Raw genomic sequence first — 22,203 nt, 5'->3', positions numbered from 1 at the left:
CCCATGACAAGTAAAAAAGATATTCCCAATGCACATTGAGAAGTGTTATAGTGCACATGTGGGTGAATTTGGATAAACTACCAAAACACAATCTTAACAACGTCCCAACCTGCCATTACAGCCGGACATTGGAAAGATCTACTCATGAATGACAAGAGATGTTCTCATTGCCCGGTTGTAGTGGCTTGTTGGAACAGTATGGGAAGCGTTTGATTGGTAGCAGATCCCTACCCTGCTCTGTGGGGAGACAATCCCAATTCTACTAGACTTGGTCAATGGATTAATGGGTCATTGGGCACAAAGGGCCCATTGGCACACAATGTAGACTTGTGGAGAAATCCCTTACAAGTTACAACGAAGTCAACATCAAGACCCACCCATAATTTAAGAATATGCAGTAGTCCATGTTTTATTGGGTGGTCATACGACAATAAATTCATACTTAATTTGGTTCCAAAGCATGTGCATATGTCACCCCCAGGCCCATTCTAGCCAATCAAACATTCTCAAAGTTTAATTCCCCACTTACGTTGGCTTTGGCAATTCAGATCTCAGAGATGTACACCGACACATTTGCTCTATTGATTATTTTCATATTTTTTCATGGACTGAGAGGGAAAGAGCCAGATTAAGGGACATAATAGGAATAAAATAAATTGCAGAGGTCATAGGTGGTTCATAAAAATCAAAGGCAATAAAGCCCAATAGGGGTGTTCGTTAAAAAGTCCAGATCACCGAATCGAACCAACCGAAATTTAATATGATATTGCTTGGACATAGAAACGGTTTGGTTCGTTTTGGGATTTTACAGTTCGATTCGATTTGGTTTTCTGTATTTTAAAAACCAAATCAAACTATAAACCATATACCTCTATATAAATAACATAAAATTATTATTTATGCAAGCATATATGATTAATTAGATTAAAGTAAATAGAATGGCCCAAACGCATAAAATCGTAATACAACGGTTCGGTTTGATTTCTATCTCAAAATGGTTTGATTTGGTTTAAAACATTCTCAAACGGTCAAACCCTATTTTACTTATTTAATTTCTTATTTGATTCGAGATCTTTCCATTATTCCATACTGCAACAAATGACCAAACCAGACGGTCAACAGCCCCTTTAACCAGCCGATATCCCACTCACTAACCTCTATAATGGGCACCTCTTTTTATTATCTTCACTGAAAACGGATGAGAGAGGAATTTATCTTGCCACGTGGCAAAAGTTAATTAATTTGAAAATTCTAATGATAGAAGCTTACGTGGGAGCCCATCCAAGTCGTTGATAAAACAACCTCAGGCTCAGGAATGCTGATAGATACCCACTGTTTTTTGTTTCTTTTTATAAAGAGTGATTTTTTATGAAGGCATAAAAGCGTGATTTAAGCTTGATTATTTTGTCTTTTAATTATAGTTGTAGACAGTCTCCAGTCTCTACTGTGACTCTGTGATCTACCCCCCGAGTTTCGCTCTTGACAACGAGCGAGACTTCGACTGTTAATGGATCTCTGAAATCCCTCTTAATAGCTTCTTCTTTCGAATTTCAACCCTAGACAAGGAAAGATGGCGAACGCAGCGCTTCGGAGCTCTCGAGCAATCTCAGAGAGAAACAATGGAGGAGCCGCTCAAAGCTTACTCTTCCCTAACAGGCTCTTCCTCTTTGCCATTGCCGTCTCAGTATTTCTCTTCGTTATTGCCTTTACTTTCTTATCCTCAACCTCTGATTCAAGAGCAGAGACTGATCTGGTAAGTAGTTCGCTTTCAAGTCCTTCTCTTTTCTGTTTTGTTCTGGTTCTTCTCAAGTAACTGAATCTTGTTTTTCTGCTTGAATTAGGGCGTCGTGGCTTCTGGTTTTAATGGCGGCCTATTTGCTCGGCGATCCGTCCTTGCTGTCAAATCCGATCCACTGAAACCACGCGTGGATCAGATTCGGAAGCAGGCCGACGACCACAGAACTCTCGCCCTTGCTTACGCTTCATTCGCGCGCAAGCTTAAGCTCGAGAACACAAAGCTTGTTAGGGGTTTCGCCGATCTCGCTCGGAATTACACGGATCTCATGTCCAGGCCGTCCTATCGGTCTCTTTTTAGCTCTGATGACGTTTCCATCGACGAGTCTGTGCTTCGGCAATTCGAGAAGGAAGTAAAGGAGCGGATCAAGGTGACGCGGCAGGTGATTGCCGAGTCCAAGGAGTCCTTCGATAACCAGCTGAAAATTCAGAAGCTTAAGGACACGATTTTTGCTGTCAACGAACACCTCACTAAGGCGAAGAAGCAAGGTGCTTTCTCGAGTTTAATTGCTGCCAAATCCATCCCAAAGAGCTTGCATTGTGTCACGATGCGGCTGATGCAAGAGCGAATTGAGAATCCAGAGAAGTATTCGGAGGAAGGAAAGACGCCTCCTCCGGAACTGGAGGATGCTAAGCTTTACCACTATGCAATTTTTTCCGATAATGTGGTCGCTGCGTCTGTTGTGGTTAATTCGGCGGTGAAGAATTCGAAAGAGCCGTGGAAGCACGTTTTTCATGTCGTAACTGACAAGATGAATCTTGGGGCAATGCAAGTCATGTTCAAGATGAGACATTACAAGGGAGCTCACATAGAGGTGAAAGCAGTGGAAGATTACAAGTTTTTGAACTCTTCTTACGTTCCAGTGCTCCGGCAGCTTGAATCTGCAAACTTGCAGAGGTTTTATTTTGAGAACAAGCTTGAGAACGCTACCAAAGATACAACAAACATGAAATTCAGGAACCCAAAGTATCTCTCGATGCTCAATCACCTGAGATTTTATTTACCAGAGATGTATCCGAAGTTGCACAGGATATTGTTTTTGGATGACGATATCGTTGTTCAGAGGGATCTTACGGGGTTGTGGAAGATTGATATGGATGGGAAGGTAAACGGGGCAGTTGAGACCTGTTTTGGATCGTTCCATCGTTATGCCCAGTATATGAATTTCTCGCACCCTTTGATCAAAGAGAAGTTTAATCCCAAGGCGTGTGGATGGGCATATGGTATGAATTTCTTTGATCTTGATGCTTGGAGAAGGGAGAAGTGTACAGAACAGTATCACTACTGGCAGAATCTGGTAAGACTAAACCTCTATGATCATATTTGGAAGTTATTAACCAAGTTAAAGCTTGAAAACTAATTAATATCTACAGTATAAAATAGCTAATATTGGACAGAATTTAGTTTTGGCTAGAACTCTTAGGTATGTAAACTGAACCGATATATTTTTGTTGAATTTGGATGTTAGAAATTTTCAATGCTAAGTTAGCATATCCTCTTGATTATCCGCATGCTTAACATTAATTATCAATTGATGCAGTTAAAAACAAATATTATGATTGGAATTCAGAAGTTGAAACTTGCATGTATGCTATTTCCAGATTAGTAATGACCTTTAACCTCTTACGATGTGCCTCTTCAGTGCATTATTTGAAGTTTTTAGTTATCATGTTAGAAGTTCATTTGTTTGTTACAAGTGTTTCTTTTTATGGATATTCACAATGGACTGAATTCAGAAGTTGAGGCTTCATGATTGCTATTCTGGACCAGTTATGACCTTTAACCTCTTACAACCTAATTCTCCAGTGCATTATTTGAAGTTTTTAGTCATCATGTTAGAAGTCCATTTCTTTGTTACAAGTGTTTCTTTTTATGGATATTCACAATGGACCGAATTTGAAATATTAAGTATAGATTGCTTACATGATTAGAAATATACTAATTGTCCATTGTATATTATGGAAAAATATTCATACCAACAGATAAGTTAATTATCTGAGTCCCAGTATTCCCAAACTTTTGGATCAGACAGGTCCCAACTCCTACATACCCACATTGAGCATTACCACCTGAATTAATGTAATAGATAATAGAGTCCAACCGCAACAGACATTTCAACAGAAAATTTTACAATAAAGCCCAAAAAAGCTGTTGTCTTTGAACTCCCTGTTTAGCTTGAGAATCAGCCATTCCATTTACAGTTCTCCTAACCCATGTAAACGAGGCATTAAGTTCCCTTTCTATGCTTACTATCTCCCTTAACAGATGTTTGTAGTACCAAGGAACATTACTGGGTGAATTGGTCCAAGGTATCACTGTTTTTGAGTCCCCTTCTATCTCCAAGTTCTTAAAATCAGCTTGGGTTAGCAATCTTTAGCCCTTCAAATAGAGCTAAAAGTTCATCTTTTAAAGAGTCACCTTCCCCTAAAGGTCCTCAATACATAGCCAATACTTTGCTTGAGGAGTCCCTGGTCGGACCACTAGACCTGTTCATGGGCCGGGTGGCCCAACGGGCCGGCCCAACCCAGCCTCCGGACGGGCTTGAACATGTTTATAGGCCCGCGGGCTTAAACTCGGGCCAAAAAGCCCAGCCCGCAATAAATTCGAGCCGGGCTCGGGTTTTGTCAAAATAGCCCGGCCCGATCCAACCCGACCTAAAATTAGACTTAAAATAGGTTATGTGATTATGTCCATTTGAATAAATTTTTTGATTTAAGAATGTAAAATTGTGTTTTAAAACGTAAAAGAAAGGGAAAAAAAAATCTTGTAGGCCCATTGTTCATTTAAATAGGAAAAAAAAAACATCTGAATTTTTAATTCTAATTTGAAGGGAATATTGTAATTTTTTTTATTAGGTCCGGCTTCGGGCTCGGGCTCAGGCCCATGTTATAGGCCCGTTGGTCGGGTCAGGCTCGGGCTCGGGCCTAGCGTATTTCCATTAATGATGAGTAAAAGCCCGACCCGAGCCTGGCCCGGCCCGACACATGAACAGGTCTACGCACCACCAATGCCTGCCATACCCGGATTTCCTATAGAGCTCCCATCAAAGTTCAGCTTTAACTTATTGGGGCCTAGAGGCTTCCACTCCGCCACTTCTCTTTCCTTCTTCTCTGTAGTGTGTGCCACTTCATTCCATGCTCTTACAATATCCGTAATTGAGGTATTTAAAAGAGCTAGAGTGATTTTAGCCAGTGTGCAACTTTTATCTTTATGGCCTCCACAATGGCCTCTTTTGGCCTATGCTTCTCATTGAACATTCTTGCATTCCTTTCCTCCCATATTGTCCACACCACTGCCACCCTTGCTGATTTCCACATCACCCTTTCTCTTTTTGTTGGCTGCCTTAGAAAGTTTGGATTAAAGAGGCTTATTACATCTTGGGGATAGGGGTGTAAATGGATCAAATTTGAATAGAATCAGACAATATCCGAATTCGAATCCGATTAGAAAATTCGATATCCGACGGATATTGAAAATTAATATTCAAATTCGAATTCGATTAAATACTCAAATGTTTGATTCGATTCCAATTCGATCAATTACTTATTTTAGGTAATCAATAAATATAATAAATATTTTACTTATATAAAATATATAAATATATAAATTATTTATATAATTTAATTATTATATATAAATTATATAAAACATTTTCTTTTTTGGTATTTGATGCTATGCACCATTAATAACTTCCCCTTGACCCCTTTTCCATAAAATGCTGGTTACAGGATTTGATTCCACATCAACGTTGGAACAAACCAGCTAACACACCAATAAATTAAATAAAACATTTAAATATTTCATATATTATATATAAGAATTAAATAATCAGTTGAATTCAGATATTTATCAAATTGAATCAGGTCATATCCGAATTTGGCTGATTAGATATTCGAATTATCTGAATTCGATTCGGTTATGTCGAATCTCGAATTCGAAATTGGATTTTCAAATACTGTTGACACCCCTACCTAGGGAGCACTCCACCTGCAGCCAAAGATAGAGCAAAGAGATTCCCAAACAAACAATACAAAAGAGCAATGGATCGATAAATAGGGTAGGGATTCACCATCTGCAGAGCAAAGAGAGCACATATGAGGGGAGAGGCATTTATTTGGCCTCCTTTTCTGAAGCATGTCACAAGTATTTACCTTCCCTAAAAACACCTCCCAACACAGAGCTTGAATTTTTGGTGGAATGGGCTTGCTCCAAATCTCTTTCACCGGGAAATTATCACCCCCAACATGAGTTTATACTAGGGTATTGAAGAAAGAAGCACAGGTAAAGGTGCCATCAAAAGAAGCAAACCACACTCTAGTGTCCTCCAAGGATTGAACGAAGAAAACTGACTTGAGAGCATCAAGCAAGCGGATAAGAGACTCACACTAATTATCCCTCAAACCTCTTGTAAAACCAAAATCCCAACTCAATCCAGAGTGAGAAAGTGTGACAAAATTTGAGATGGGTTTTAACTTGTAGTTAGAGACTGAATAGATCAGTGAAAAGGGAGTAGAAAGGAGGCCCATCTTGTAGGTGCTTCAACTGTTGGCTCTTTTAGAAGTATTAGAGATAAAGGTAGAGGTAGAAGGCTTAAGTAGTAGGTTTCGATGGATTTCGAACCTTCTTTGTTATAAATATTAGGGTTTTGATGTTTGTAACTATATTTTGGATTTGATGGTAATGTTTGGGTATGTTTTTAATTTGGAAGGGCTCTAGTCACACAAGGTGCTTCAGATGTTAAGAAGTGTGTAATAGGAAGTTTTAAGTTTTGTACCCTCGATTCCTCCCTCATGAACTAAATGTTTGTTTTTTCTTTATTAATCTTTTTTGAGGTTTGGTCCATTTGGAGAAGTGCTTATTTGTATATCTCAGAGGCCCCTTGTATTTTCTCTGGCTGCAAAGCTTATTATTCCTGTTTTGAATTTTCTTAATAAAATTATATCTTTAGTGTCCAATAAAACAAGTGAAAGCTTTCACTGAATGAAAGACAAATTCTTATTATCTTCCTTCAACTGTTGCAAACATCTGTATTTATAGCTTCTAGACCTACATAATAGATTTAGATACAAGCCTTAATAGCTAAAATATTCAAAAGTTGTGTTAATTGACTTCACTTTCTAAGACTTAATAACTAAGTTTTAACACATTTCTTTACTCACATTTATAGAGAGACATACATACTAATAAAACAATAAATAACTTGATTTGAACTGGACTTTTATTGTGCACTTACATACCAAAATGGCCCTCCTCTTTTGCCTCACTCTTACTCGGCAAAAGGCCAAAATACCCACTTGCTTCTGTCTACATCAACATAGGCTGCAATTATGTGGGAGTGTTTGGAATGGAATATCTTTGAAAATGAAGAGTTAGAAGTGAATATCCTTGTAAACTTAACATTTGTAATGGTAGCTCATTTGGTTTCACATGGGGGGCATTGTTTGGTATAATGGTAAATCTTGTTCTGGCAAATGTGAGAATGTGGGTTTGAGTTTGAGCAGCCACTTTGTGCAAGAAAAATGCCAAAGGTTAGGACAATCCTGTTTACACTTCTCAAGACCCCAGATGGCTGGGGCCAACATTGAGTAAATGACCTTCAGTTCATTTGGTTTCAAGAAGGTATGAATTTGAAGGGCTTCCCATCTTGGGTGCTGGAAATGTTGTAGCAAGTAATGTCCTTATGGGACTATTGGAAGAAGTTTGGTGCAGCAAATTTGAAGAAGCCAAGATAATGATATGGACTCAACTTGTTTGTTGTTGAGAAAGAAAAAGGTGATATAGACTTGACTTTGATGGTTGTACTCTAGAAGACCAATTTTGTGAGGTGTTCCACCATCCCAAGGCATGAGGTGCAGTGTAACTCAGAATGTAGGAGGTATAAGCCTCTTGAGCATGAATTTTAATTATTAAGTAATTAAAAATAAGGTAAATAAATATAAATATAGTAAGTATCCCATAAAAGTAGGAAACTTTGTGAGAAGTTAGAAAATCTCAAAATTTTAATTTCTAATAGTAAACTTTGACATTTAAATATGGAATTGAAATATCATTGCATGAATTATCATCATTCATAATTGCATGAATATCATCAACCATCAATATATTACTCGCATAGTTGCAAATAAAAATTTCTGAGTTAGCAATTCACACTAATTGCTCACCATTAACATAAACAAATGTGTCATTATATATTACAATAAACAAATTTGGAAGGTTTTCATTCTTTGTATTATGTTAATATATAATGGGGAACATGATAATGTCAACAGATCCATAGCAGAATACAAAATTTATGGGGATGAAGAATGGATGATTCAACCCTACCCCAAGGGTCCTTTATATAGAAAGTGAAATTACAAAAATTCCAGAGAGGCCCTTTTAGGGCTGAAGTGAAAATAATAATAAATAAGAAAGCAATACAATAAGGACTACAATAAAATGGTACATCAGGGAGTTTCTTCACACTCCCCTCAAACTGATGCAGAGGCATGAGCATCAGTTTGCGTACTAGAAATAAGTGTTTGGATCTCGTCATTGCATTTGTGAAGATGTCAACAACTTGCATATCAGAGGCAACATGAGGGAAAGAGATAGAGTTTGCAAGAAACAGATCACAGATAAAGTGGCAATCCACCTCAATATGCTTTGTCCTTTCATGTAAGATAGGATTAGAAGCAATCTTAATAGCACTAGTATTATCCACGTACAGAGGAATGGGCATAGGAGAGGAATGTCCTAACTTTTGAAATAAAGATTGAAGCCAAACAACTTCACTACAAACAGATGACATTGCCCTGTACTCTGCTTCCGTAGAGGACTTGGAAACAGTTTGTTGTTTCCTACACTTTCATGATATTAGAGAGTCACCCATGAAGATACACCACCCGGTAGTGGAGTGTCGTGTGTTGGGGCATCCAACCCAATTTGCATCAGCATAGGCCTTCAATTGGAGAGAAGAAGATGAAGAGAAGAAAATACCCTATGATAAAGAACCTCGAATGTAGCAGATGATTCGATGCACCGTAGTCAAATGAGGTTGACGAGGTGCAGAGACAAACTGACTAACAACTTGAACTGCATGTGAGATGTCAGGTCGAGTCATGATCAAATGAGAGACCCTACAAGTTGCTGATAGAGGGAAACATCAGGAAGCAGGGAGCCTTCTGATTTGGATAATTTGACATTCATCTCCAAGGGAGTATCAACCAGTTTATTATCAGTGAGGTTGGCCAACTTAACAAGATCAGAGGCATACTTGTGTTGGCAGACAAAATAACCTCGGGAGCTCCGTTGGACTTCAAATCTCAAGAAATAGTTAAGAGGGCCGAGATCCTTCATGTGGAAGGAACTATGGAGAATAGACTTGAGGTCCTGGATTCCTTCTATATCATCTCTAGTCAATAGTATATCATCCACATACATTAAGAGAATGGTAAGGCCTGGGGTCTTTTTTGAACAAAGAGAGAGTAGTCTAATGCGCTTTGGCTATATCTGGCTTGCACGACATCTCTGAATTTTTCTAACCAAGCTTGAGGAGCTTGCTTGAGCCCATAAAAGGGACTTCTTTAATCGACAAACGAAGGAGGGATCACTATGGTACCTTGGAGGAGGTTTCATATATATTGTTTCCTTTAGATGCTCGTGTAAAAAGGGTTTTTTCACATCCAGTTGAAAGATTGTCCAAGAGTGAGCAGCAGAGAGGGCTAAAAGAACACGGACTATAGTAATCTTGGCTACTGGAGTGAAAGTCCCTTCATAGTCAATGCCATACTCCTGCTTATATCCCTATGCCATAAGCTTGGCTCTATAATAGTCCAGGGACCCATCAAATTTCAGCTTGATGTAATAGACCCATTTGCTCCCAATAATAAAGCTATCTGAAGGTGTTGGGACAAGGTCTCAGGTGTCATTCTCATGCGAAGCTTGAATCTTTGCATCCATGGCTTCTTGCTACTAAGGGCTACTACCAGCTTGTTGGTAAGAACAGGGAATATCTTTAGAGTTTCAAACAGCAGAGAAGGAGCTATTGTTTGAAGGAAAACCATAGCGGTCAGGTGGTCTAGAGATACGAGCAGGACGACGTAAAGGAACAAGAGGAATAATTGATGAATCTAAAACTGGGGCATCACTTACAGGGTTGTCAATGATGGGCAAGGGATCCGGACTAGGAGTAAGAGGGGTCGTAGGCGTAGGAGCTGGACCATGAACCCGCTTGCGAGAGAAGACGAGAAGTTCCTTCTCAATAGTGGATGATGGAGAATCCTGTTGTTCAAAATCATGCAAAATTGAAACAGAGGGTGTAGATAACTTGGCAATTCCTAAAAAAAGGAGATATGCTCAAGAAAAATCACATTTCGAGAGATACAGATTTGATATGCTGAGGGATCGTAACAAATGAATCCCTTGTGGTTCGAGCTATACCCCACAAAAAACACACATGACGGACTGAGTTGAAAGCTTTGAACGTTCACGAGGAGGAAGATGAACAAAGCATAGACACCCAAAGACATGAAGATGGGAAAGATCTGGGGGGGATCCAAAAATCTTTTGATGAGGAGAATGTTAGCAAGCATAGATGATAGGATACAATTGATAAGATATACTGAAGTGCTAGCAGCCTCAACCTAGAATGTGAGAGGCGCATGTGATTCTTGTAGGAGAGTCCTTAAAACACTGAGAATGTGATCATTCTTTCTTTCTACCACACCATTTTGTTGAGGAGTGTCTGGACAACATCATTGGACTTGTATGCCATGATGTTTCAGGTAAGCCAAAAAATCTCCGTCATTGTATTCTCCCCTTGAGTCTAAGTGTAAAGTCCTTAAAACATTGAGAATGTGATCATTCTTTCTTTCTACCACACCATTTTGTTGAGGAGTGTCTGGACAACATCATTGGACTTGTATGCCATGATGTTTCAGGTAAGCCAAAAAATCTCCGTCATTGTATTCTCCCCTTGAGTCTAAGTGTAAGATTTGCATATTCACTTAGAAACGAACTCAAACCATGTTATGAAACAACCTAAAGGTTGGAAAAACTTCTGATTTGTGTTTGAGAAAGTAGATCCAACTGTACGTGGTACAATCATCAATAAATAGCATAAAATACTTGTATTCAAAAGGCGAAGTAGCATGTTCCACTTGGTGAGTGAATGGTAAAATATGACTCTTACTCAAACAACAAGAAACACAAGATGTATCAAAGGATTTCATAGAAGGAATTTTAGTTTTAATAAAACCAGACTCAAACAAGTATTTAAGTTTATCAGAATTTGAGTGGCCCAAGCGTTTATGCCATAATCCCAAACATAGTTTCTCTGACTCAAAACATGACTCAATGTAGAAGAGCTGAAAAAAGTAGAGGATGATGTTGATGGAGGTTTCTCAAACTCCAATGCAAACAAATGGCCCATCCTACGCCCCTTCCCTTTCACCTTCCTAGTACACTGGTCCTGAATCAAACAACCATCAGAAGAAAGGGTTAGAATATGAACTTCATCAACTAATTGATCAATTGAAATAAGGTTGGCAGTAAGTTTAGGAACAGGGAAGGTTTTTAGCAAGGGACAAGGAATTTGAGGGAGAAAGTTTGATACACAAGTCATCACTCCTAATGATGTCAAGTTTCTCACCATTAGCAATGACAATGTGTCTATGGTTGGTTGCAGACTGTTGAAGTTCGACCTGCCTTAGAATTCTGTCTTGTTCGTTGACTGTAAAGTAAAGTAAAGTGAACAGCAAGAAGTAGAAGTAGGAGAGGAAAGAAGAAGAGAGAAGGTCTGGTTCGAATTAGAGAAAAAGTTATCCCTAGATTCGGCCAGACCTGTTATTATATTATTAACTTATTGGAAAAGACTTAAGTGCCCTTATTTAAGTAAGAGGCACTCGAACTAACATAGCAGTACACATCAACATTCTCAACAAGTGCAAAGACCAAAATACCCCTTCACTAACACCACTAACACTCCCCCTCAAGCTGGTGAGTATATATCATATAATCCTAGCTTGTTACATATGTAGTCCACTCTCCCCCGACTCAAACCTTTTGTAAATAAGTCTGCCCACTGGTTTCCCGTACTAACATATGTAGTTTCTATCACTCCATTCAGCACTTTCTCTCTTACAAAATGACAGTCAACTTCGATGTGCTTGGTTCTTTCATGAAACACCAGATTGGAAGAGATATGAACCGCTGCCTGATTGTCACAATAGAGCTTCATTGGAGTACTGATGTCATATCCTATCTCTTGTAGAAGGTTCCTTAGCCACACTAATTCACAAGCAGTATATGCCATGGCCCTATATTCTGCTTCTGCACTGCTTCTTGCCACAACTGTTTGCTTCTTACTTTTCCACGTTACCAAGTTACCCCCCAGAAAGGTGCAATAGCCTGTGGTAGATCGTCTATCAGACATAGAACCTGCTCAATCAGCATCAGTGTACCCTTCTACTACCAGTTTTCCACCACTCCTGTACAGCAAACCATGACCAGGAGCTCCTTTCAGATACCTCACAATCCTTAGCACTGCATTCCAATGTGGGACCAAAGGTTTCTGCATGAACTGACTCACCACACTAACCGCAAATGAAATATTTGGCCGAGTAATGGTTAGATAGTTTAGTTTGCCTACAAGTCATCGGTATCTGCCAGGGTCTTCAAATACTTCACCTATATCACTACTCAGCCTCGTATTTGTTTTCATAGGTGTCTCAGTCGGTTTAGTACCCAACAACCCTGTTTCTTCCAGTAAATCAAGCACATATTTCCTTTGACACAAATTAATGCCATGCTTAGATCTTGCTACCTCTATGCCCAAAAAGTATTTCAACTTGCCAATGTCCTTTGTCTGAAGTGTTCCTGTAGGAATGCCTTCAATCTGTCAATGCCCATTTTATCATTCCCAGTCACAACGATATCATCCACATACACCACCAATATTATTTTGCCTGCCGAAGAGTCAAAACTGAAGACAGAATGATCAACTTGGCACTGTTTCATACCAAACTTCTTGACCACCTCACTGAACCTACCAAACCATGCTCGAGGGGACTGTTTAAGTCCATATATAGCCTTCTTAAGTCTGCATACCTTACCATCCTCCCCCTGAGCAACAAACCCTGGTGGTTGCTCCATGTAGACCTCCTCGAGCAAATCACCATGCAAAAAGGCATTTTTGATATCTAGCTGATGTAGAGGCCAATCATACATAGCTACAAGGGAGATGACGACACAAACTGACCCTATCTTAGCAACCGGGGAGAATGTCTCTGTGTAGTCAATGCCATAGGTTTGGGAGTACCCTTTGGCAACCAACCGTGCCTTCAGGCGCTCAACATGACCATCTGGCAAGTACTTAACACTATACACCCACTTACAACCGACGCCTGCTTCCCAGGAGGAAGAGCGGTGAGGTCCCAAGTTTGATTATGATGCAGAGCAGAGAGCTCTTCTTCCATAGCACGGCACCACTCTGGAGAGGTAAGGGCTTCCTGGACATCCTTAGGAACAACCACGGAGGATAACAAAGAGATGAACTGGCGATGGGAGGCGGAGAGGTGAGTAAGTGAAACAAAATTGGAAATAGGGTGAAGGGTGCAGGTACGTTTACCTTTTCGGAAGGCAATAGGAAGATCTAGGTCGGAAGCTGGTGTGGGAGTTGGAGCTGGATCTGTCAACGGTGATGAAGTCGGAGGAGCTACAGCCGGTACACGCGGGCGATGTGTATACACGTGACGGATGGGTGGACCGTCAACAGTCGGTGGCACCGGAGGCGAGGACGTAGGCATGACTGGAACCAGAGGAGGTGGATCAGCCACAGGAAGAGGAAGAGGAGGTGGTGATGTGGAGGAAGCAGCATCACCGGACCCCACGAAGAACGGAGTAGACTCGAAGAATGTAACATCAGCACATACCAAGGAACGACGAGAACTGGGATGATAACACTTGTACCCTTTCTGAGTTCGGGAATAGCCAAGGAAGGTACTCTTCAGGGAACGTGCATCTAACTTGTCAGTCCCGGGACCCAGATTATGAATGAAGCAGACACACCCAAATACCCGAGGAGGAAGCGGAAACGGAGACATGTTGGGGAATAAGACACTAAAAGGAGAACGACCATCAAGAATAGACGTGGGCATCCGATTAATTAAGAAACAAGAGGTGAGCATTGCATCGCTCCAAAAGGTTTTGGGAACATTCATGTGGTGCATGAGGGAGCGTGCCGTTTCTTTCTCTCAGCAACCCCATTTTGTTGCGGAGTGTAGGCATAGGAAGTTTGGTGTATAATGCCATGTTGGTCCAAGTATTCTTGAAAAGATGAAGACAAGTATTCACGACCATTATCAGAACGGAAAATTTTGATGTGAACGCCAAATTGATTGCGGATCTCAGCATAAAATTTCTGGAAGATGGCAAATAATTCACTTATTTCTTTCATTAAATAGAGCCATGTCATTCTTGAACAGTCATCAACAAAAATATCAAAATATCTGTATCTATTATATGACATCACTTTATAAGGACCCCAAACATTTGAATGAATCAAAGAAAAAAGACTTGACACACAGTTATCGACCCTAGAATGAAAGGGAACACAATGGTGTTTCCCAAATTGACATGATTCACAATCTAAAACAGAAAGTTGACTCAATGAAGGGACTAAGGACTGCAACACTTTCAGCGAAGGATGACCAAATCTACAATGCCACTGGAGAGGAGAAATGGATGATTGAAGGGCCATTGACGTTCTTCCACCACCATCAAGATAATACAGTCCACCGGCTTCATGCCCTCCACTAATCTTCATCCCCGTCTTGAGATCCTGAAAAACGCACATAGAGGGGTAAAATGTGATGGAGCACTTAAGGGACTTGGTCAGCTTACTAACGGACATAAGATTAAATGGAAGCTTAGGTACAAATAAAATAGAGGATAGGGATACAGGGTCTAGGTCAACATTACCAACACCACAGATAGATGATGTGGAGCCATTAGCAAGGGTAACAGATTGTGATGTTGAGCAATGGGTGAGAGATGAAAACACACCTGGAGTTCCCGTCATGTGATCGGAGGCTCCAGAGTCAATAATCCAGGGGTTGGGTGTGGATGCCAAACAAGCCATACCTGAGTATGCAAAGGTAGTTGTGTTCTACTGCGACTTGGATTGAACAAACCTTTCATACTCATCCCGAGGAACACTCACCATCTCCTTGGTGTCACTAGTCATGGCATGGTTGGCCCACGTCGAGGGAGGACCATGTAAGTCATAGCAGTAGTTAATAGTATGTCCATCCAAACCACAATGAGTACACTTCCGTGGACCCGAGCCACGTCCTCTACCATGAGCTCCCCTTGAATCTCTGCCTCCAGTACGACCACCACCATGGGTATGTGTAGGTCCACCACTACCACTCTTGCCAGGCTGGGCTCCTCGAGCCCCACTTCTGCCACCTTGACCTCTCGATACTGCAAATGCTAATTTATCTGAGACATTAGAATCCATAGATCCAATGGAAGCCCTTCGAAGACGAGCAAACACCTCCTCTAAAGGTGGAAGAGCAGATCCCTCTAGTATCTGGGCTCGTACTGGTTCATACTCAGACTTCAGCCCCACCAGAAAGCGTGTCACATCAAGCTGCTCTCGTTGTTGTTGTTGAACTTTGACATCAGAAGTGAGAGGATGATAGACGTTTAACTCATTACGGATATTTCTCACACTGGCATAGTACTCCTCAAGGCTCTGATTTCCCTGTTGCAGATTGAAGTCTTCCTGATACAGTTGATATACCCTAGTGGTATTATCCTGACCTGAATACAGTTTCTTAGCATGATCCCACACTTCTTTGGCTGTGTCAAGAAACATGAAGTTCACACTAATTCTGGGTTCCATACTGTTCCACAACCATGTGATGATCTGTGCATCTTCCTGTTCCCAGTCTTCATACTCTCGAGAATTAACGGGGGGTTTCTCCTCTCTTATGTGCTTCATTTTCTTCTTCGCCTTCAGAAAAACCTCTACAGACTTGGCCCAAGGGACATAGTTCTCTCCATTCAGTTTAATGGAGGTCATTTGGACATTCAGGTAGTCAGTAGATATCATGACACTAGGTTTACTATCACTGTTATCTGCCATTGCCGAACTCCCTTATCACTGAATTCTGAGCACTACACACTGCACACTTCACCGAAATCTGCACACTGATTTCAACAGTAATAAATGCTGAGAACTGCAACACTACAAACCCTACTCACCGAAATCTGCACTCTGATTTCAGCAATATTAAATGCTGAAAACTGCAACACCACAAACCCTACTCACCGAAGTCTGCACACTAATTTCAGCAATATTAAATGCTGAAAAACCACACTTGTAACACCACAAACCCTAATCCACAGCTACCGGAAGTTTCACCATTAAGTAGACACTATTGCCCTTCGAATCACACACAAACCAGAAGAAACCTTAGCATAAACCCTAGCATAATGCAATCTGAAAACCCATCATACGAACTGTACTACACCTCTCATGTATTCCATAACAGAAAATATGCATAAAAAAAAACTTTACCTCACCGCCTGAAGGCCAACCACACGAAGGATTGAGACACCACTGCACCACACATACCAGCCCTAATTAGGGCTTAGAAACCACAACAACCAATCACCAACGACACAATCGGAGGCATAGGAACCTCCAAGGGAAGAGGGCGATCACTCCTTTTCAGCCCTTTTCCCAGTCTCCAACTCACAGCTGAGAAACCCAAGAGAAACCCTAGTTCGAATGCGCAGAAGACAAAATTCTATCAAGTCTGATTTGTTCAATGTGGCTCTGATACCATGTTGAAGTTCGTCCTGCCCTAGAATTCTGTCTTGTTCGTTGACTGTAAAGTAAAGTGAACAGCAAGAAGTAGTAGGAGAGGAAAGAAGAAGAGAAAAGGTCTGGTTCGAATTAGAGAAAAAGTTATCCCTAGATTCGGCCAGACCTGGTATTATATTATTAACTTATTGGAAAAGACTTAAGTGCCCTTATTTAAGTAAGAGGCACTCGAACTAACATAACAGTACACATTAACATTCTCAACAAGTGCAAAGACCAAAATACCCCTTCACTAACACCACTAACACAGACAATCTGTTTGAAGGTTCAGGATAGGCCCCAGTCATATGATTTGTAGCACCAGAATCAATTATCCAAACGGGAGAAGAGCAATAACCGGAGAACTCACCAGATAGGCCGGTAGAAGAAAAGGCAAATGAGATGGCAGAAGATACTAGTTGTTGTATCTCTTTTTTATTATTCATGGAAGTAGAGGATTCTCCCTTGGCAATAGGGGTATCGGACACTCGTCCCTCAGACGCTTGATAAGCTTGTGGCTGATTTCTTCATGGGTCCCTTGGGTGGACGAATTGGGCAATTTGGAATGATATGTCCATGTTTGCAATATGTGCTGAAATTCTTCTTTTTGCAATGAGAGGCTTTATGTCCATATGCTTTATATTCATAGCATTGAGTTTTAGAAGGGTCCTTTCCACCAGATTTCTTATTCCCTTGTGCAAGAAAAACAGTATCAATCCCTAAATCAGGATGTTTTCCTTCTATGTTTGTAGCAGTTAGGAGTCTAGTTTCTTCCCTCAACAACTCTCCCATCACAGAGTTTCAAGTCTAGAAGAGTTCCTCTACTCAAAATATTTGACATGATTATTTCATACTCAGGTCTTAGCCTCATGAGAAATTGGTTAACTTTTCTATTTTCAAAATGTTTTTGCAAATACTTGACACATTCAACGGGATCAGAGGGTTCAGTATGAACAAGTTCATATTCAGCCCAGAGATCAATAAATCCTAAATAGTATTCTTGTATTTTTTTGCCCCCCTGGCAATAAGCAAAGATTTCAGATTCAATCTGGTATTGCCATGACATATTGGACTGATGATAAACTTTTTTCAAGTAGCCATACATCTCATAGGCAGTCCTCAGTGTTGTCATAGGAACACTAATGTGAGGCACAATGGAGCTCAAAATCTAGGAGACTAACTTTCCGTTGTCAAGCTTCCATTGTGTATAGGCTTTACTATCAGCCTCAGACTCATCAAGTTTATTTACAGTCCCATTCAAGTAACCTTCGAGTCCCTTTCCCTCAACATAGAAATCAAAATGGAACTTCCACATATTGTAGTTAGTTCCATCAAATTTTACAGGGAGAAAATCAATCTTTTCAGCCATCATAAACGAGCAAAAAAACAACCTAGAATAGCAGCACTGATGTTGGAAAAGTACTCAAATCAGCAATGAACAAGGAAGAAAAAATTACTTCAGCTAAACACAGTAGTCTTCAGAAAAGTAAAATGAGGGCTGAGGCATGAAATACAGACAAATCCAAGGCAACTTCAGCAGTAAACTTTAGAGAAGAATGAAAAATCCTCCAATAGCACCACAGAATTAGGGCAGCACAAACTAGGGTTCCAAGGATTGATAACAGTCGATTATGACAATAGTGTGATGCACCAACCTGAAATGAGAAGTTTTCCAGATCAGTTTTAAAGAGAGGACCTGATGTCTATTGAAGTTCCTTGGTCAGAAGAAGAAACCAGGCTTGAATACTGCTGCTGTTGAGGGAGGAAGCAGCCAGACTGTTGAGACTCTTTAATCTGTGACTGTTCGAAACTGAACCACAGAGAGAAAGGCTGCTGCCGCCCAGGAGAAATCAGTACACAGTCAGAGGAAGAAAACAAAATTTCTGCCCCCTAGGAGAGAAGACCGGAACTCCTCCAAGACTTGTCAGTTTCTGCTGATTTTCTGAGGGAAAGAAGAAGGTTCTGGGTGACACAGCTGGTCGGAAATCCTTCCAGACAGAAGCCTTCAAGAGGAACCAGGGTTAGAAGAGCCCTAACACCAGCCAAAAGCACCCTGAGAACAGAAACCCTAATATGCCCAACGAATGAGCAAGGAAAGAACAGCCTGCTCTGATACCATGTCAACAGACCCAGAGCAGAATACAAAATTCTAGGGATGAAGAATGGATGCCCTACCCCAAGGGTCCTTTATATAGAAAGTGAAATTACAGAAATTACAGAGAGGTCCTTGCAGGGCTGAAGTAAAAATAAAAGTAAATAAGAAAACAATACAATAAGGACTACAATAAAATGCTACATCAGGGAGTTTCTTCACAGATAAAAGGTTTCTTCACTTTTAATTATAATTATTTTATTATAAAAAAAAACTAGCTTAAAAGATAAGAGCTTGAAGTGTATGCCACCTGTATTTGGCCACTAAGAGAAGGTTTCTTATGGGTTGTGAGGACAAAAAAGTTCTACTCCAAACTAGAAAAAAAAAAGATCTCCATAAAAAAGCTGCCACTTTTCATGGAATGAATAGATGTCTCACATCTTCACAATTGTTACACAAACGGTCAATCATGAGGATGCTGTCCAAGGCTACCAAGTACCGACCACACAAAAGCTTTCACCTTAGGAGGAACATGTTACCCCTAATCTCCCTTATTTTAGAAGCCTCCACTTGATTTCTGATAATTGAAGTAGAATACAATTTCACTGTAAAATGCCTGTTGCTGCATTCTTTCCACCATCTTGCATCACTGTATGTAGGATTAATCTATTCTGCTTCAATTGTAATGGTAAAATCTCAGGTTGACAATCATGAGAATGTGGATTCAAGTTTGAGATTACTCTTTTGGTGTATCTAGGATTGCAAGTTGAGTTCGCCTAATTAAATAATTTCAACTAATACTTTAACCCCCGTCTTTCAGATCTTGATACATTCTGAACCCAACCCTACGCGGTTACACTATCCATATCCAATCTACTACCCATCTCAACACCCCAGATAGCTGGGATCGTCATTGAACAATGGTCCTTTTGACTTGAGCAAATAATCTTCATCTTTCCTGATTCTGTCACTAGTGGAGTGGATAGATGCCTTTTTTTGTTCTTTTACTTTCTTCGATAATTATTTTTTTTCCTTTTTTTTTTTTGGGGTGCTTTGCATATTCTGAATTAGAGTTTGTCCAGCCTTGTGCTTTATGTCTGAACTCCCCCTTTACCCATCTTATGGAAAGGGGCCATCACTTTTTCTTGACACTCAAAAACAAGTCCTTTTTTGCTTCTTATGAATTATGATCAAAGGATAAGAGACTGTTTTTTCTGTTTTACTGTAACACTGTAACTTTGCTCTATTAATTAAATAAAATTCCTCTTTTGCTGATAGAAAAAGGCTCCTTTTCATTTCTCATTTTTCTGGCTCATTACAAAAAGTGTGAGGGAGGAGTCTGGACATTTTGCAAACAAACTCATGTTTGAGGTGCTGCTAGTTTGAGGTGTTTATTTCAGTCAATAAAATAGGCAATGTCAATATGTTTTGTTGTTTGGGGAGATCATTTTGGTAGATTAGGTCTGTTTTGGACCATTCTTCTATTTTTTTTGGCATTGAGTAGAATGTGGTGATAAGATGAGATAACTATGGATGCCAAATGCTAGGGGTAAAATGAAGGGTAATCTTTGGAAAGAAGTAAGCTGGAGGCAAAAGGAAAAAAATTAGATGAATGAAGGGAAAAGAACTTGATGTTTTCCATAGCCTGGCAAGGGGTGAAGCAAAACAATGAAGATAGTACTAGTGACCAGGGAAAAAGAGAAAGAAAAGCCTGCCTAAAGAAGAATGAGGATAGTCTTGAAATAAAACGAAGGGTAATCTTTGGAAAGAAGTAGGCTAGAGGCAAAAGGAAAAAAGTAGATGAATGAAGGGAACAGAACATTAAGTTTTTCATAGCCTGCTGCCCAAGGAATGAAGGAAAACAATGAAGATAGTACTAGTGACCTAGAGGAGATTAAATGATGCCAATGTCATAGTTTAAGAAACATTCTCCCTCAGGTTCATACCCAAAATGGAGAGGTTATTTTCATAAAAAAGTTGAGGGCTTACTGCTTATTTCTATATTTTTGTTTGACATGTTCCAACATTCCATGGAATTATTTACATGGAAGAGTGACACGATTTAGTACCACATACATCTATTAGCTTTTTATTTCCTGTTTCATTTATGTGTTTTGGTAATCCTTGCCTCATCTTAATACTTGAATCTTTTCTTTTTTATTCATTTAATACTTGAATTTTTTTATGTGCACTGACCATTGATGTTGATATTGCTGCAGAATGAAAATCGGACCTTGTGGAAATTGGGGACCTTGCCCCCAGGCTTGATAACGTTTTATTCCACAACTAAGCCTCTGGACAAATCTTGGCACGTACTTGGACTTGGCTATAATCCAAGCATTAGTATGGATGAGATCCGGAATGCTGCAGTTGTACACTTCAATGGTAACATGAAACCATGGCTTGATATTGCCATGAATCAGTTCCGGCCGCTTTGGACAAAGTATGTTGACTATGAAAATGAATTTATCCAGCAATGCAATTTTGGTATCTAAAGAAATTCTTCATGGTTAAAGCCTCCAATCCTTCCACCTAGATAAGCATTACCCACAAGCTTGCAATTGTTGCACCAATAGTAGATTGTCTTATTCATGATGGTAGTTACTAGTAGTTCTCATCCAAGTGTAGTATGCTGTAATATTCCATTTGGTTTGATGCCTCAGAAAAAGCAAAAAGAATGGTACTTTGCCCATTTATGGAACATATACATAGTTGTCCCCACGAATCTTCGTCTCCAGGTGATCAGATCTGTATTTGTTTCTAAAGAAGCAATGTATATGGATTTGGTTATTCCCTAGAACCTTGAATTTTTAACTATTTAATGAATGGCTTTGAAGAGTGATCTGCTTTTTTCATTAAGCCGATTGGTACCCAATATAAGCCGAGTGATCGCTCTGATTGCATTAAACTACTTTCTACATAAACAGCACAGCAAATAGAAGAATATCTGAGATCCAAACTTGTTTCCTTTCAGAAGCTCAACAAGTTTCATGGAAAGGATTAGAACCTGCAAGTCAAACCACAGTTGAAATTTAGTTGCCATAACCCACAAGAGAGATTGCTTAGAATATCCTGAAATTCAAGCTGCTGACACATTCATAAGTAGGAAAACAGGGTTTCATTCATTCCGTTTTTTCCAAGGGAGGCAATCATCAGATTGGGTTCTTTGACCATGATCCCCCCCAGTAAATGAAGAGGTTGTAAAGAGTCTAGAGACGCTGTATGTAAATAGAGAAAAAACGTTATAAAAAGAGCGTTTAAAAGTAGAGGTGGCAATTTCTGATGCAACCCACCCGACAATCCAACCCAAGAGCACGTCTGCTACAACGGTCACTGCACTACATTGCCATCCGCCCAGTGAAGCATGGATACACTAGTCATGGAAGTTCACGTGATGTTTTGAATTCATTTCCATCACTGGTGTGTTTGTTTTTCTCTGATCACTGGCTCACCATGGCAATG

General features: G+C 40.0%; 1 protein-coding gene across 1 annotated transcript; it reads left to right on the top strand.

The window, feature by feature from the left end:
• Positions 1-1,320: 1,320 nt before the first annotated feature.
• Positions 1,321-21,600, top strand: QUA1 (Nucleotide-diphospho-sugar transferases superfamily protein). The gene is made up of 3 exons (XM_010248417.3): positions 1,321-1,753; positions 1,842-3,092; positions 20,961-21,600. Exons 1-3 carry the CDS (start codon positions 1,571-1,573, stop codon positions 21,234-21,236), a joined length of 1,710 nt encoding a protein of 569 aa, XP_010246719.1. The 5' UTR covers positions 1,321-1,570; the 3' UTR covers positions 21,237-21,600.
• Positions 21,601-22,203: the final 603 nt, after the last annotated feature.

Source organism: Nelumbo nucifera, chromosome 1 (genome assembly GCF_055504915.1).
Source record: "Nelumbo nucifera cultivar China Antique chromosome 1, China Antique-T2T, whole genome shotgun sequence".
Classification (NCBI taxonomy): domain Eukaryota; kingdom Viridiplantae; phylum Streptophyta; class Magnoliopsida; order Proteales; family Nelumbonaceae; genus Nelumbo; species Nelumbo nucifera.
Note: the sequence above shows the minus strand (reverse complement) of the source record. Positions and strands in the feature narration are given on the sequence as shown.